General features: G+C 41.3%; 2 protein-coding genes across 5 annotated transcripts in view; one reads left to right on the top strand and one right to left on the bottom strand.

The window, feature by feature from the left end:
• tax1bp1a (Tax1 (human T-cell leukemia virus type I) binding protein 1a) overlaps window positions 1-12,920 on the bottom strand; it is a 28,462-nt gene extending 15,542 nt beyond the window's left edge. For all 4 annotated transcript variants that reach the window (XM_074612624.1, XM_074612623.1, XM_074612626.1 and 1 more), the window contains exons 1-5: window positions 12,627-12,920; window positions 8,932-9,146; window positions 5,101-5,203; window positions 3,947-4,137; window positions 3,173-3,328 (exon numbers count right to left, since the gene is read on the bottom strand). In XM_074612624.1, the coding sequence (XP_074468725.1) occupies window positions 3,173-3,328; window positions 3,947-4,137; window positions 5,101-5,203; window positions 8,932-9,120 (639 nt within the window). In that variant the 5' untranslated portion in view covers window positions 9,121-9,146; window positions 12,627-12,920. The remainder of the gene's footprint in view (window positions 1-3,172; window positions 3,329-3,946; window positions 4,138-5,100; window positions 5,204-8,931; window positions 9,147-12,626) is intronic.
• Window positions 12,921-13,039: 119 nt separating this feature from the next.
• The window catches only part of hibadha (3-hydroxyisobutyrate dehydrogenase a), a 28,302-nt gene continuing 27,678 nt past the window's right edge, over window positions 13,040-13,663 (top strand). Inside the window, exon 1 of the mRNA XM_074614476.1 lies at window positions 13,040-13,196. Within this exon, the coding sequence (XP_074470577.1) occupies window positions 13,127-13,196 (70 nt within the window). The 5' untranslated portion in view covers window positions 13,040-13,126. The remainder of the gene's footprint in view (window positions 13,197-13,663) is intronic.

The following is a 13,663-nucleotide window of genomic DNA, read 5'->3' on the forward strand; positions in this document are numbered from 1 at the left end:
AAAAAATATGCTCAAATCATAACATGGCAAACTGCAGCCCAACAGGCAACAACAGCTGTCAGTGTGTCAGTGTGCTGACTTGACTATGACTTGCCCCAAACTGCATGTGATTATCATAAAGTGGGCATGTCTGTAAAGAGGAGACTCGTGGGAACCCATAGAACCCATTTTCATTCACACATCTTGAGGTCAGAGGTCAAGGGACACCTTTGGAAATCACCATGACAGTTTTTCCTTGCCAAAATTTGCAACAAGCTACTATGACATGACTGGTACCAGTGGATTCCTTAGGTTTTGTAGTTTCATATGATACCAGTATCTTCACTCTAGCTTTAAAACTGAGCCCGCTACAACCCCCGAAAGGGTAAATTACGTTAATGCCTTAAAGAAATTACTGGCGTTTTTTTTAATTTAATTTTAAATTGTTATTTTTAAATAGTTATTCCCCTACCTCTATAGCCTGTTTATAGCCTTTATAGCCTGTTTCTAGTGCAGCTGTGACATGTGAATTCCCCCCTTGGGGATCAGTAAAGTGTTATCTTATCAATCACAAATCACCAGTTACAAATTATGACTGACGTGAGCCCTTTTGATGGACGCAGAACACACGCACACTGAGGTGTCTGAAGTTACTGAACAACAGCAGTATGTATGTATGTAGTGAATGCATGCAGGGAACAACCTGTCTAGTAGCAGTGGATTCCTTAAACAAATTCCTGGTGGAGCACAGCGGATTGCACGAGGTTGCTGTTCTCCGCGTGGTGTGACTGCTGTGGAAATGCCTTGTTTGAACTTGCTGCTAATCAGCAGTGAAGGACGTTAAATCATCCATAGCTAATATCGGCTGTGACAGAACAACATTCCTCTGCACACACCTTGCTTTTCTATATGTCGCGTGCACTCCTTCACACGCACCCCCACACACACACACACACACAGAATGACGGACACACAGCTGCATATTCAAGGACATATGGAGACAGACAGATAGCACAGCCATCAATCCAAAAACAGACATGCACACACACCAATGCGTACTCAGGCCTGTCTCCCTCTGGGCTTGGCTCTGCGTAGATCACTGTATGATTTTTACGGCTGGCGTTCGGGAAGCACTTTAGCAGTGCATAAAGACCTTATAAAAAGTGTTCTCGTAAAATTAGCAGCCACAAAATATGTACTTATGTTTTCATGTTAAACTCGGGATATTTTCATCAGCGTGGCATGAGCTCACGCACCTTCTGCAAAATGCTCTACAAAAGGAGAGACGCACACCTACTCGCACAAGTCGTATATCTGCGGATGGACATGCCTGGTGAATGAAAAGCAGCACGGTAATAACAGTGTGTGTGTGTGTGTGTATTACCACGTAATTTATGGCGATTTTGTCCTTCGTAAAAAAAAAAGAGCAGCGGACTAACTCAAAGCAGAGCTGCTCTTTTACTCTGAGCCTAAACCGGAGAGCGGCACTAGGGGGCGATAAGAGACTGGATTCACACTCACAATCTCCTTGGCAAGTTTCGCCTCTCCCCTTCCTTCTGCCACCCCCCTCCCTCCGCTTTCATTGAGGTGACTGGTTTTAGGTTTCTGTGCCAAGATATCAAATGAGCAACTCATAAAACACCAAAATCTGACTCATGCTGGTGAGTGAGTGATGGGAAAGTAAGAACTAGATGAAATCGAGGTGGACATATTTGTTGAATTCTGATTAATGTCTGATTAATGTCTTTTTTGTTTACCTCGCTTTAGTCAAATAATTCATATGCCAACAAACCCAACTGTGAAATGAAAACATTTGACATTGGGAGGGAAAAAAAAAGACAGGGACAGACGGACAGACAGACAGACAGGGAGAAAATAGACAGTGAGAAAGCAGTGGCCACTGAATCGCGTGACTGAGTGGTGTTTGTCCCTGAGGCTGGGCAGGGCTCTTTTTTTTTTTCAGGCAGGCGGTTTTGCGGACTACCCTCCTCTCATTCCACACACACAGACTAAAAGGGTTTTTGCAAGCGGGTGGCATAATGAGCGTGTTTGTGTGTGCGCTCGCCTGTGCATGTGTGAATGCACATTAGAGGGGCCCTGTGGTGTGGGACCTGAATGCGAGTGTGAGAGCGAAAGGGGGGGGCAAGTTTGTGTATGTGTGTGTGTTTGTGTGTTTGACGTCATGTTTGTTCACTCTGCGGTCGCGATGGCATCGTCCCTGACGCCAGATGCCCGAGAAAACTGCGTCCCAATTCCGTTCTGGCCCACTGAGTCAGGTCGTTAAAGAGGGAGAGAAAGACTGGCGCGCACACACACACACACACACACACATGTACACAAACACGCACGCTGCGGCTCTGTGTGTGTGTGTGTGTCTCTCAAACATGGGCACAGATTATTCATAAATTCGGGCCTTTGAAGTTTTCAGACCTGTGATCACTGGTGAGGAACTGGCTCCACACACACGTGTGCAAATAGAGACGGTCTGTCTCTGTACACATTTACATACAAACACACACATGTGCAAACACAATGAAACGCTCAGTGTTGTTGTCAGAGACTGTTTTTGTGGTATATTTTATCCCAATTTACGCATATAATGAAATAATTTATATGTTTCTTTTGACTCATTAATTGATAATTTGATTCATCATTGTTGTATCTATTAAGGTAACTAGATGATGATGATCACCTGTGGTGTAATGGAGGGAGTGGGACAGAGTTTAAAGGGCATCAGAAGAGTCTTTGACCTCACATTAGACTCAGACATGATGCCATGTTTTCTGCTTGTTAAAGCGATAACAAATCATCTGAAATGAAGGCAACAGTATCTGTGACTGGGGCGTTGTGATTTAGACTGTTTCACATGTCAGATGAGAAAAATGGAAGCCCCATAAAGGTGGCGGAGTTTAAAAGAAGTGTAAAAAGAAGAGGCTACAGTTATATATATATATACATATTGTATTTTATTATTATGGTATTTTCATTTCTTGTTGTGAAGCACTTTGTAACGTCATTATTATTATTATTATTATTATAGTTGCTAATTTTAATGTTACATAAATACCTTTTGATTAGTAATAAACCTTTATTTAATTATATAAATGCATTCACAAACTATATCTGCTATATCTATACTAATGTGTGTCAAATGAAAGAAGCACAACTTGCTGCCATCGCTCTCCTCTCTAACCTGGTTGTGTGTCCGCAGCAGGCAGCACGTCTCCCTCTCCTGCTCCCTCTCTCTGGCCAGTCGCTTCTGCTCCTCCTGCAGCTGCTGCTTCTCCTCCTGGAGGACGCGCATGGCCTTCAGCAGCTCCCTGCGCTCCTGCTGCGCCTCCTCCACATGCTGCCAGGCATGGAGGAGGTAAGTTAAGGGTATAAAGAGAAAGAAGTGAGAATGGTACCTAAATCTTGAAGATCTTTGTGTTCGAGTCACTTAGTTGTTTCCCCTTGTAATGCCCCCAGTCTTGGGACAGTTACAACAGAATAAATGTTGTAAGATGCATGGTTGTCCAGTTTTATATAAAATTCAATTTGTGTTGTATGGTGTATCTATGGCTAGATAGGGTTGGGCAATATGGTCAAAACCTTCTATCATGATATAGGTCATTCCATATCTCGATAAGGTCACGATATAGCATGAAATTTGAGTTAGTATGTGCTTGTTATTATCAATTTAGATGACATAATTGTGTATCACGACATCTCGATATATGATTTAATCACGATACGATTCCATTGAAAGACAATAAATTATCATTTTGAATTATCGACCAGCACTATGTCTAGAAAGACAATAATTTAATAGTTTATTAATGCCAAAAAGGGAGAGTCACTACTCAGTGAGGTCAGAGGTCACAGTGAGGAACCTCTGGATCTAGTACCTTACTATAGGACCCCTTAATAGAGGCCAAGACCCAGGAAGATGGAAAATAGAAAAAATAAACCATCTCGTGTAGCGTACCTCTAGAAGGCCAGTCTTGGTGGTGACGACGAGTATGTCTGAGTTGCTGTCGTCCTCGGTAACAGTCAGAAGCTCCTCCGTGGGCGTGGCTGACCTGAACTGGAAGGGCGTACTGGCTCCTCTGATGTCACCAAGATGCGTGACATAACAAAACTGGTAGAACTCTCCATCAGACTTAGGAACATAATAACCTGGAAAGAGATAAAAGTGTGTTCTCTTTTTGTTTTTCTATTTCACTTTATCAAATAGTACTTATTTCATTTAATCAGGTAGGATTTAAAGGAGGCTTAGCCAAAACATTTCTATAATATCTATTAAAAGATACTACACTGCGTGAAAACGAGCAGGCAATGCCCCTTTCACACAGAAAAGCAGCAGGTAAATTTATCGGAAAACATTCAATATACCCATAGGCGACACATCTGGAGCTGCAATTAACCATTATTTTCATTGTCGATTATTTCTCTCAATTAGTTATTTGGTCTATAAAATGTCAGAAAATGGTGAAATTAGTTTTCCCAAAGCTCAGGATGACATCCTCAAGTGTCTTGTTTTGTCCACAACTCAAAGATATTCAGTTTACTGTCATAGAGGAGTAAAGAAACCAGAAAATATTCACATTTAACAAGCCGGAATCAGAGAATTTTTACTTTTTCCCCCCTAAAAAAATTCTCAAAATGATTAATCGATTATCAAAATAGTTGGCGATTAATTCAATAGTTGACAACTAATCGATTAATCGTTGCAGTTCCAGTTTATATTTCCCTGTGAGAGCTCACTGTGGTGCATCATTCACATGTCAGGCCTGGTTCTCTGGGACGGAGGAGTAAGTACAGAACATCCGGCAGCCAACCGATTTTACTGACTACTGACACACCACAGAAACGCTCTCATATTTTCACTGTGTAATATCTGACCGTTCCAGGCCCAGTAAAACCAGTTTGCAGGCCCTCAACCTGTGTGTGTGTATGTGTGTGGTTTGAGTGGTGCTCAGGTCCCAGGCCGCCGTTTGCGGTTGTGTTCCCTTATTAAATAAAAGTGCTGGTTTTTATACGCGCCGTAAAAATGGAGGAGTTACTTTGGAATATCCCAGGTCTGTAGAGTGGTTTACATAGAGTGTGTGTGTGTGTGTGTGTGTGTGTGAATGTGTGTACCTTGAAACACCACAGTCCTGTGCACAGTACTTCCTGGTTCGTAGTTTTCAGGCATAGGAGACCAAAGGAAGGTGTAGTAATCTCGGGCTGTGCTCCAGCCCACCTAAGGATGTAAACAGAAATGAAAATATTGATTCATAACAAAAAAAATAGTGCCAGACTAGACAGTGTAAATATGTACTATGTTGGAAAAATGTTCGCATTAACATAAATTGTTAATAGCCAGATGACATTTGATCATTAGATTTACAAAAACACACTGAATGAAGAAAGCTGGGGGATTGCACACAATGTTCAAGGCAAGAATGGAAACATTTAAAACCATGCCCCTTCATTCTTCCACACACCTCCTCCTCCTCCTCCTCCTCCTCTTCCTCCTCCTCTCACAAAAAAAAGAGGGGCAGTGAAGGTGTGAGAATGGGGTGGGAAGCCAGGGGGGTGTATGCAGCTTTTTTGCACACACATGCGCAGACTCGTGAGACGGCGGAAAACGACCCACGTGGAAATGAGAAAAGGGGTTGGATGGGAGGGGGGAGAAAAGGTGAAAATTTTACACAAAATGGCAAGGGAGATGTAATTCTATGGATTTCATGTGTTGTTAGGTGACAGATGATGAAAGGGAGTTGTGAACATCATAACTCAGGTCGTGCGTCGTAAATCTGTCGCGCACAAACCGCACACTCTCCTCGTCTGGGCCGCTCACGCACACACACACACACACACACACACCTCGTTTCAACTCACATGTGCGATACATGTTTGTGACATTACATAACTTGCATTTCAGCTGTGGATAACTCAACCACCTGTGGCTCTTTTTTTTTTTTTTTTTTTACATTTAAAAAATGGAGAAAAATTGGCACAAGAGAAAGTTTGTCTTCGTTGGACGGCTGCCATATAGCAATCATATCATATTATAGTTCAGGCAGTTGGTTGACAATGGTGCACAGGTAATTATAGGATGCACAAAACCCAGGGAGGGATTAAAGATTAATTAGAACATGTTAAGTTTTACCATGTTCACATAAAAAATAATGTTTGCAGTGTAATACTTACATAAACAACAATCAATCAATTCATTTAAGTAAAAAAAAAAAAAAAAGTCTAGGAAAAAATAAGGGCATTGGGAAGCGACAGTAAATCAACTGAGCTACTCAAAACATTTGTCAAAATTTCAGGTAACATACATAATTGCAGTGTGTGCCATATCAACACATTACACTCAGTATAATGCTACTCAAAACAAATGGTAATCATCAGTGTGGAAACCGGGGCCAAGAACATTCTTCATGGCAAGGCCTGCCATGGACACCTCCCAGGTTTTTTTTGCTTGTGTGCTCACGGGGTGTTTGCTTAAGAGAGAACAGACATAAATAATTTGGCTAATTGCAGAGTGAAGTTGACTGACATTTCGCTAGGTACGGTGTGGCATTCCAACACGGGAGTGATGTTATAAAATAATCACAGGTAAAGCAGCTATCCATCACTCAGTCAAGGTGTGAGCAAACAGCGCGATGACACTTTAATTATACACCCACACAACGGGTTTCTCCCTGCCGACCCAACCAAACATGCCACAACCGAAAAACCTCCACGGGGCTTTTTAGGGAGTTGTGTATGTGTGTTTTAAATCTCAAACTAAACTAAACTAAACTAAACTAAACTAAACTAAACTGATGTTCAATTGATCATGTATGGAACAATCACTATGCTGGAAACTAGCCTGATTAGAGTGTACACTGTTGATGTTTACTGTGTATACATTGCATGCGAGTATTGCACATCTAGGAGCAAGTTTGTTCTAAAAGGAGGATCCTTATTATTGTGCTATTAACATGTTCCGCCACTAGGGGGTGTCTGTGCACAACTCAACTGAACAGCGCCTGTCTGTGCAGTCTGAGTCATCCTTTATTGCTCAGTCTCTCTCTCAGAAACAGGTAACGCCTATAGATGTAAAGGGTAAGAGGGAGAAAATGCTCGCTCCCTGAGTCATCTCTGCACAAAAGGTATCGCCCCTGGGAGGCGAAAAAACTCACATGACAAGAGTGTCATCAACGTGTCGATCGGAGGTGCTCAGTGGGAAAGTCAAATCTGATCACTCGTTTTTAATTATCCACCAACCTGTTGATTTTTACATTAGGCTTCCCAAATATTAAAGGTGCTCTGATTAATCAATCAGCTGTCAAATATTAAATTAATCGGCAACTATTTTGATAATCAATTAATCGGTTTGAGTAATTTTTTAAGAAAAAAGAAAAAGAAAAATTCTTTGATTCCAGCTTAAAAAAAAAAGACAAAACAAGACATTTGAGGACGTCAACTTGGGCTTTGGGGAAAACTGATTGTCATTTTTCGCCATTTTCTGACATTTTATAGACCAAACAACTAATCGATTAATCGATAAAATAATCGACAGATTAATAGTCAATGAAAATAATAATTTTCCAAATACCCTGAGACTAGCTCATTTTCTATTATAATCAAAGTGGATGATTATTATTTGTAAAAGCATGCAGAAATACTGACCTCTTCATCCATGCCCCACTGACAAAAAGAAGCAATTATCACAAGCTGAATGGTTCCTTATGTAAGAGATAATATACAGTGTCGCCCTTTCGGGGTTTATTTCACAACAATGACCCGCTCGCTGTACATTATCCCGCTTATTACACACCAACTTACTTATGAAATCAATAATTTGACACATAAATGGTCATCCAGACTGTGAGATCAGAACTGTGTCCATAGTAACGGTCTGTTATACATAGAGTGGTCTGCTATAAAGAAATAACAGATCGTAGATAGCTGTGATTGACCAATCAGAATAGAGTATTCAACAAAGCCGTGTAATAAATATATATAATGGACCATTCAACTTGTGATAATTTCCTCTTTTTTGTCAGTGGGGCATGTATTAAGAGTTGCGTCAGGGGCCTGCATCGCCCTGTCGGGGTTTATTTCACACCAATGTCCAGCTTGCTGTACATTATTTCTTATATTTTTTTCCAGAATTAAATAGATAAATATCTATGAACACGCAAAAAGCAGACATGTACGTCAAACGGATTAAAGAAGCGCGGTCTGCTTGTTCTCCAACATGAAGCACCATCAAACAGGTTTCATTAGCGCGGATTACAACAATTAAATTTTCCAATTGACTTTTTTTCCATATAAACACAGCATCTTTATTCCTTTTTAATTGAGCTGGTGGATTTGAAGTCAGTTCTTAAACAACAATAAAATGTTTGTCTTTCGACTTTACGAGACATTAAGTTTCCTAGTTCACATTTCCTGTTAATTATGTGTGAGATTTGATGGCCTTGATAAAAGAGCGGAGCGGGAAGGTTGGTTAAGCAGGAAGCAGAGAACAGACTGATGGAAAGACAGAGGGAGAGCGAACAAGTGAAGTGGGGGGGTAAAAGAGGTCCTAATAAGAATCAGAGTGGTTCATAAAGAGCACCAAATGTTTGCCCCCCAGCGAGACCTACTGCAACCAGCCCACCGTGTACACTCTTCCTCTTTCCGCGTGCAGAACAACCACACCAAAGCGTGTGGTGAGGTTTTAGGCATGTAGTGAAGAGGTGAAGCATTAGTGTCAAGGCGGATGTGTGTGTTAATGCACTCACTGCAAACCTATGGCCAATTAATAAAACCGAAACACATAATCCATCTAACAAACACGAATGTAATGAGCTGGGAGTAGCTCCAATCTCTCTTTGTAACATAAATGATTCAGATTAATAACAGTCTGGTCTTTAATTGATGATGTCTGACGATGTCTTTGAAGCATGGTGAGAGTCGCTGTGGTGTGTGTGTGTGTGTGTGATGTACCTTGAAGATGCCCACCCAGTCTTTGGGGTTGGGCGGGATGTAAGGGGTCAGCGTGTAGCAACACTCCAGGGGCGCCTGGGGCGGGAAACTCTTCCCCACGTTCTGGAAGATGACGTGGGCAAAGTTGGACGTTTCCATGACGCTGACGCTGCTGCCCGGCGACGAGTCCACCACCTGGAACGATGACATTGTGTCCTGTTGGTCACTTCATTTGTCTGTAGGACAAAAGAGCAGAGGACGGAGAAGATGAGTATCACAGTAGAGTTTTTAAGTCACACACACACATGCAACAAAAAAGACAAATTAAGTAAAGTAGCATATGTACACAGCATATATCCACCTCTGGGCAGATGTATTTGCCATATTTCTATCGATAAACAAGGTTTTAAGAATAGAGGGTGTCATGTGCTGTCCAGATTGTAAAGCCCTCTGAGGCAACTCTGTGATTTTGGGCTGTATAATTGATCTGACTTGACTTAAAATAACCACAGGACATCAGTTTCTATCTTAAAGAGCAAAATCTGCAGCCAACCAATATTTCATGTAATCTATGACATTTACTGCACAAAGAGAACTTTTGTTTTCGTTACTTGCCTTTAGTGCTGCCACCCAAGTTACTGGACTGCTGTCCTAAAATGACACCAAGCGTGAGAAGAAGTGCTATCTTTGGGAGAAACTTGGGGACATTCCACATCCTATGAGCTTTGTGAGGGATGAGTAAATGTATGATTTTGAAATAAACTTTTACCTCTAATGGAGAATTTTTAGATTGTGGTATTATACTATTACTAAGAAGAACTATCCCGCCCTGTAAACAGTGGTATAATGTGTCTTCTTTTGGCTCTGGAGGAGCTTCGTCAGGTCAAAGACGGTGATGGCATGCTGAGTCAAAGCCTTGGTTTTTAACCAGGCAGTGACAGTGTTAGGAAAATGATATTAGAAGACATATGGTTTTAGCACTGTCGCCTCACATCAGGTTCAAACCCGGCTTGGAAGGACCTTCTGTGTGGAGTTTGCATGTTCTCCCCGTGTTAGCGTGGGTTTTCTCCGGGTTCTCCGGTTTCCTCCCACAGTCCAAAGACATGCAGGTTAGGTTAATTGTTGACTCTAAATTGCCCGTAGGTGTGAATGTGAGCGTGAATGGTTGTCTGTCTCTATGTGTCAGCCCTGTGATAGTCTGGCGACCTGTCCAGGGTGTATCCCGCCGTCGCCCAGTGTCAACTAGGATCTGCTCCGGCCTCCCCCCACCGCGTCCCAGAATAGGATAACCGCTTACAGATAATGGATGGACATTATTAAATTCATCCATACTACTATTCAGCCCTGAAAACAGTGGTTTAATGTGTCTTCTGTGGCTCTGGAGGAGCTTTGTCAGGTCAAAGATGGTGAGTCAGAGCCTTGGTCTTTAACCAGGCAGTGACGGTGTAAGAAAAAATTGCATTAGAGGGCATATACAGTAGTATCCAGTGGAGCTCAGATATCTCTGCAGCATTCATTTTGAAAAGTTGTTTCTTGCAAGCCCCCCAACTTTATGAAAATAAAGCTTAAATCTTTAAATTGAATACCTAGGTGATGTATAGTTAAGGGGAGTTGGAAGCCATAATATGCCCATCTACCACCACATCACTGTGACTAATACAGTAACTAATACAGTACAGTATTACAGCAAGGCAGTAAACGCTTAAATGCTCAAACTGAGCCTTTAGTAGTAGGTGATATTGTGAGCGTGAATGGTTGTCTGTCTCTATGTGTCAGCCCTGTGATATTCTGGTGATCTGTCCAGGGTGTAGAATACAGAATAGGATAAGCGGTTACAGATAATAGATGGTATTATACTACCACTACTATTCAGCACTGAAAACAGTGGTTTAATGTGTCTTCTGTGGCTCTGGAGGAGCTTTGTCAGGTCAAAGATGGTGAGTCAGAGCCTTGGTCTTTAACCAGGCAGTGACGGTGTAAGAAAAAATTGCATTAGAGGGCATATACAGTAGTATCCAGTGGAGCTCAGATATCTCTGCAGCATTCATTTTTAATTTTTTTTTTTTTAAAGTTGTCTCTTGCAAGCCCCCTAACTTTATGAAAATAAAGCTTAAATCTTTCACCAAATTGAATACCTAGCTGATATATAGTTAAGGGGGCTGGAAGCCATAATATACCCATCTACCACCACCACATCACTGTGACTAATACAGTAACTAATACAGTACAGTATTACAGCAAGGCAGTAAAAGCTTTTAAATGCTCAAACTGAGCCTTTAGGTGTGAATGTGTAGCTGGATGCAACATCACTTCCAGCATCCATTCATCTTTTTCCTGGATGAGAATAAAGCTAAAACAACAAACAACCTCCTGAACCTACATTTCCATTCAACCCAACCTGAGATAAATGAATGCTAGAGTCATAACAAGTCATAACAGATTCTCAAATTCAGCTTAACCAGCTAAACATAACAGCCACAGTGATAAACACTCAATGCCTTGGTCTTCAACCAGGCAGTGGCGGTGTAAGAAAAATTGCATTAGAGGACATATACAGTAGTATCCAGTGGAGCTCAGATATCTCTGCAGCATTCATTTTGAAAAGTTGTTTCTTGCAAGCCCCCCAACTTTATGAAAATAAAGCTTAAATCTTTAAATTGAATACCTAGGTGATGTATAGTTAAGGGGAGTTGGAAGCCATAATATGCCCATCTACCACCACATCACTGTGACTAATACAGTAACTAATACAGTACAGTATTACAGCAAGGCAGTAAACGCTTAAATGCTCAAACTGAGCCATTAGTAGTAGGTGATATTGTGAGCGTGAATGGTTGTCTGTCTCTATGTGTCAGCCCTGTGATATTCTGGCGATCTGTCCAGGGTGTAGAATACAGAATAGGATAAGCGGTTACAGATAATAGATGGTATTATACTACCACTACTATTCAGCACTGAAAACAGTGGTTTAATGTGTCTTCTGTGGCTCTGGAGGAGCTTTGTCAGGTCAAAGATGGTGAGTCAAAGCCTTGGTCTTTAAACCAGGCAGTGGCGGTGTAAGAAAAAATTGCATTAGAGGACATATACAGTAGTATCCAGTGGAGCTTGACACAAATTATTAAAAGTCAAGAGATCTCTGCAGCATTCATTTTGACCACTTTTTTTTTTTTTTTTTAAGTTGTCTCTTGCAAGCCCCCCAACTTTATGAGAATAAAGCTTAAATCTTTAAATTGAATACCTAGCTGATGTATAGTTAAGGGGGTTGGAAGCCATATTATATACCCATCTACCACCACATCACTGTGACTAATACAGTACAGTATTACAGCTTTTTAAATGCTCAAACTGAGCCTTTAGGTGTGAATGTGTAGCTGGATGCAACATCACTCCCAACATCCATTCATCTTTTTCCTGGATGAGAATAAAGCTAAAACAACAAACCCCATCCTGACATCTCCATTCAACCCAACCCGAGATAAATGAAAGTTACAATCATAACAGATTCTCAAATTCAGCTTAACCAGTTTAACCATAACAGCCACAGTGATAAACACTCACGAGCTAGTGAGAGGATAATCTTAGTGACGGTTGCTAGGCAGCTAGCATGTGAACAGGCCAAGTCACTAGCTACTGTAGCTGAACATGATAGCTAGCTGTTCTGACACAAAACACAGAAATCACAGGCGTTTAATTCAGCTTGAAATAGAAAAGAGTACCCTTTTCATATGAATTCCACAAAAGAGGGGATTTCTGGCCGATGTTTTTTGCCACTAGTCCCTCGTTGTTGACAAAAGCTCTGACGATGATGCGTCTCTTCCTGAAGGAGCAAGATGATGCTGAGCTTCCGGGATGCTGAGCAGAGCAGAGTGATGCTGATGCTGAGGAGAGAGAGAGATACGTCTCTACGACTGGAGATAACTCTATTAAATACTCGAGTTACTTCAATTAAGTTGCTCCATACGTTTATATCCCTTCTGATTTACAACAATACCACAGGATTACTCATCTTAATCATCATCATATACTAGAGTGTAGTATCTATGTAAAAAAAAACAACACAGGAAGTCCCGCCTTCGCCGTGTTCCCATTGGCTGCGGGAAACTCACCGAGCGCTGTGATTGGCTGAAATCACAGTCAATCATGAGCAGTTCAGCTGGTGCTTTTCCTGTGCTTGACAGCTGTCACTGTACACTGAGGTCAAGAGGAGAGAAGAAGCATGGCTGCGTTGTTTAGAGGGTCAAGACATTTACTGTTAAGGTGGAATAAACATGTCGACCTTGCTTTCGGTAAAGTATTCACTTATGTTGTTTCCTTGTGCCGTTTTTTACCGTGTTGTTGAGAGGAACAGTGTCTGCTGCAGCAGCCTGGTAGCTTAGCTTAGCTTCTTAGCCCACTGAAGAAAGTATGAATACTTAGTGCTCCTGCTAGTTAAGTGTGACCACCTGCTGTGTGGTGTTCAATCATGCAGTGTGTTGGACAATGTGCTTAGTGGACATGAGCATAATCACATGTGAAGCAATGGCCAGTAACAAGGCAAGGCAGCTTTATTTGTATAGCACATTTCAGCAACAGGGCAATTCAAAGTGCTTTACATAAACATTTAAGAACAAAGTGCAAAATAACATTAAGACATAATTAAAACAGTTATAGAAACATTAAAGATTAGATAATAAAAACAAGCTAAAAAGGATAGAAGCTAAAATAGAGTATAACACACAAGAGTAAAAGCTCTAGTGCAGTATATAAGATCATT

This window comes from Sebastes fasciatus, chromosome 17 (assembly GCF_043250625.1).
Source record: "Sebastes fasciatus isolate fSebFas1 chromosome 17, fSebFas1.pri, whole genome shotgun sequence".
In the NCBI taxonomy this organism is placed as follows: Eukaryota; Metazoa; Chordata; class Actinopteri; order Perciformes; family Sebastidae; genus Sebastes; species Sebastes fasciatus.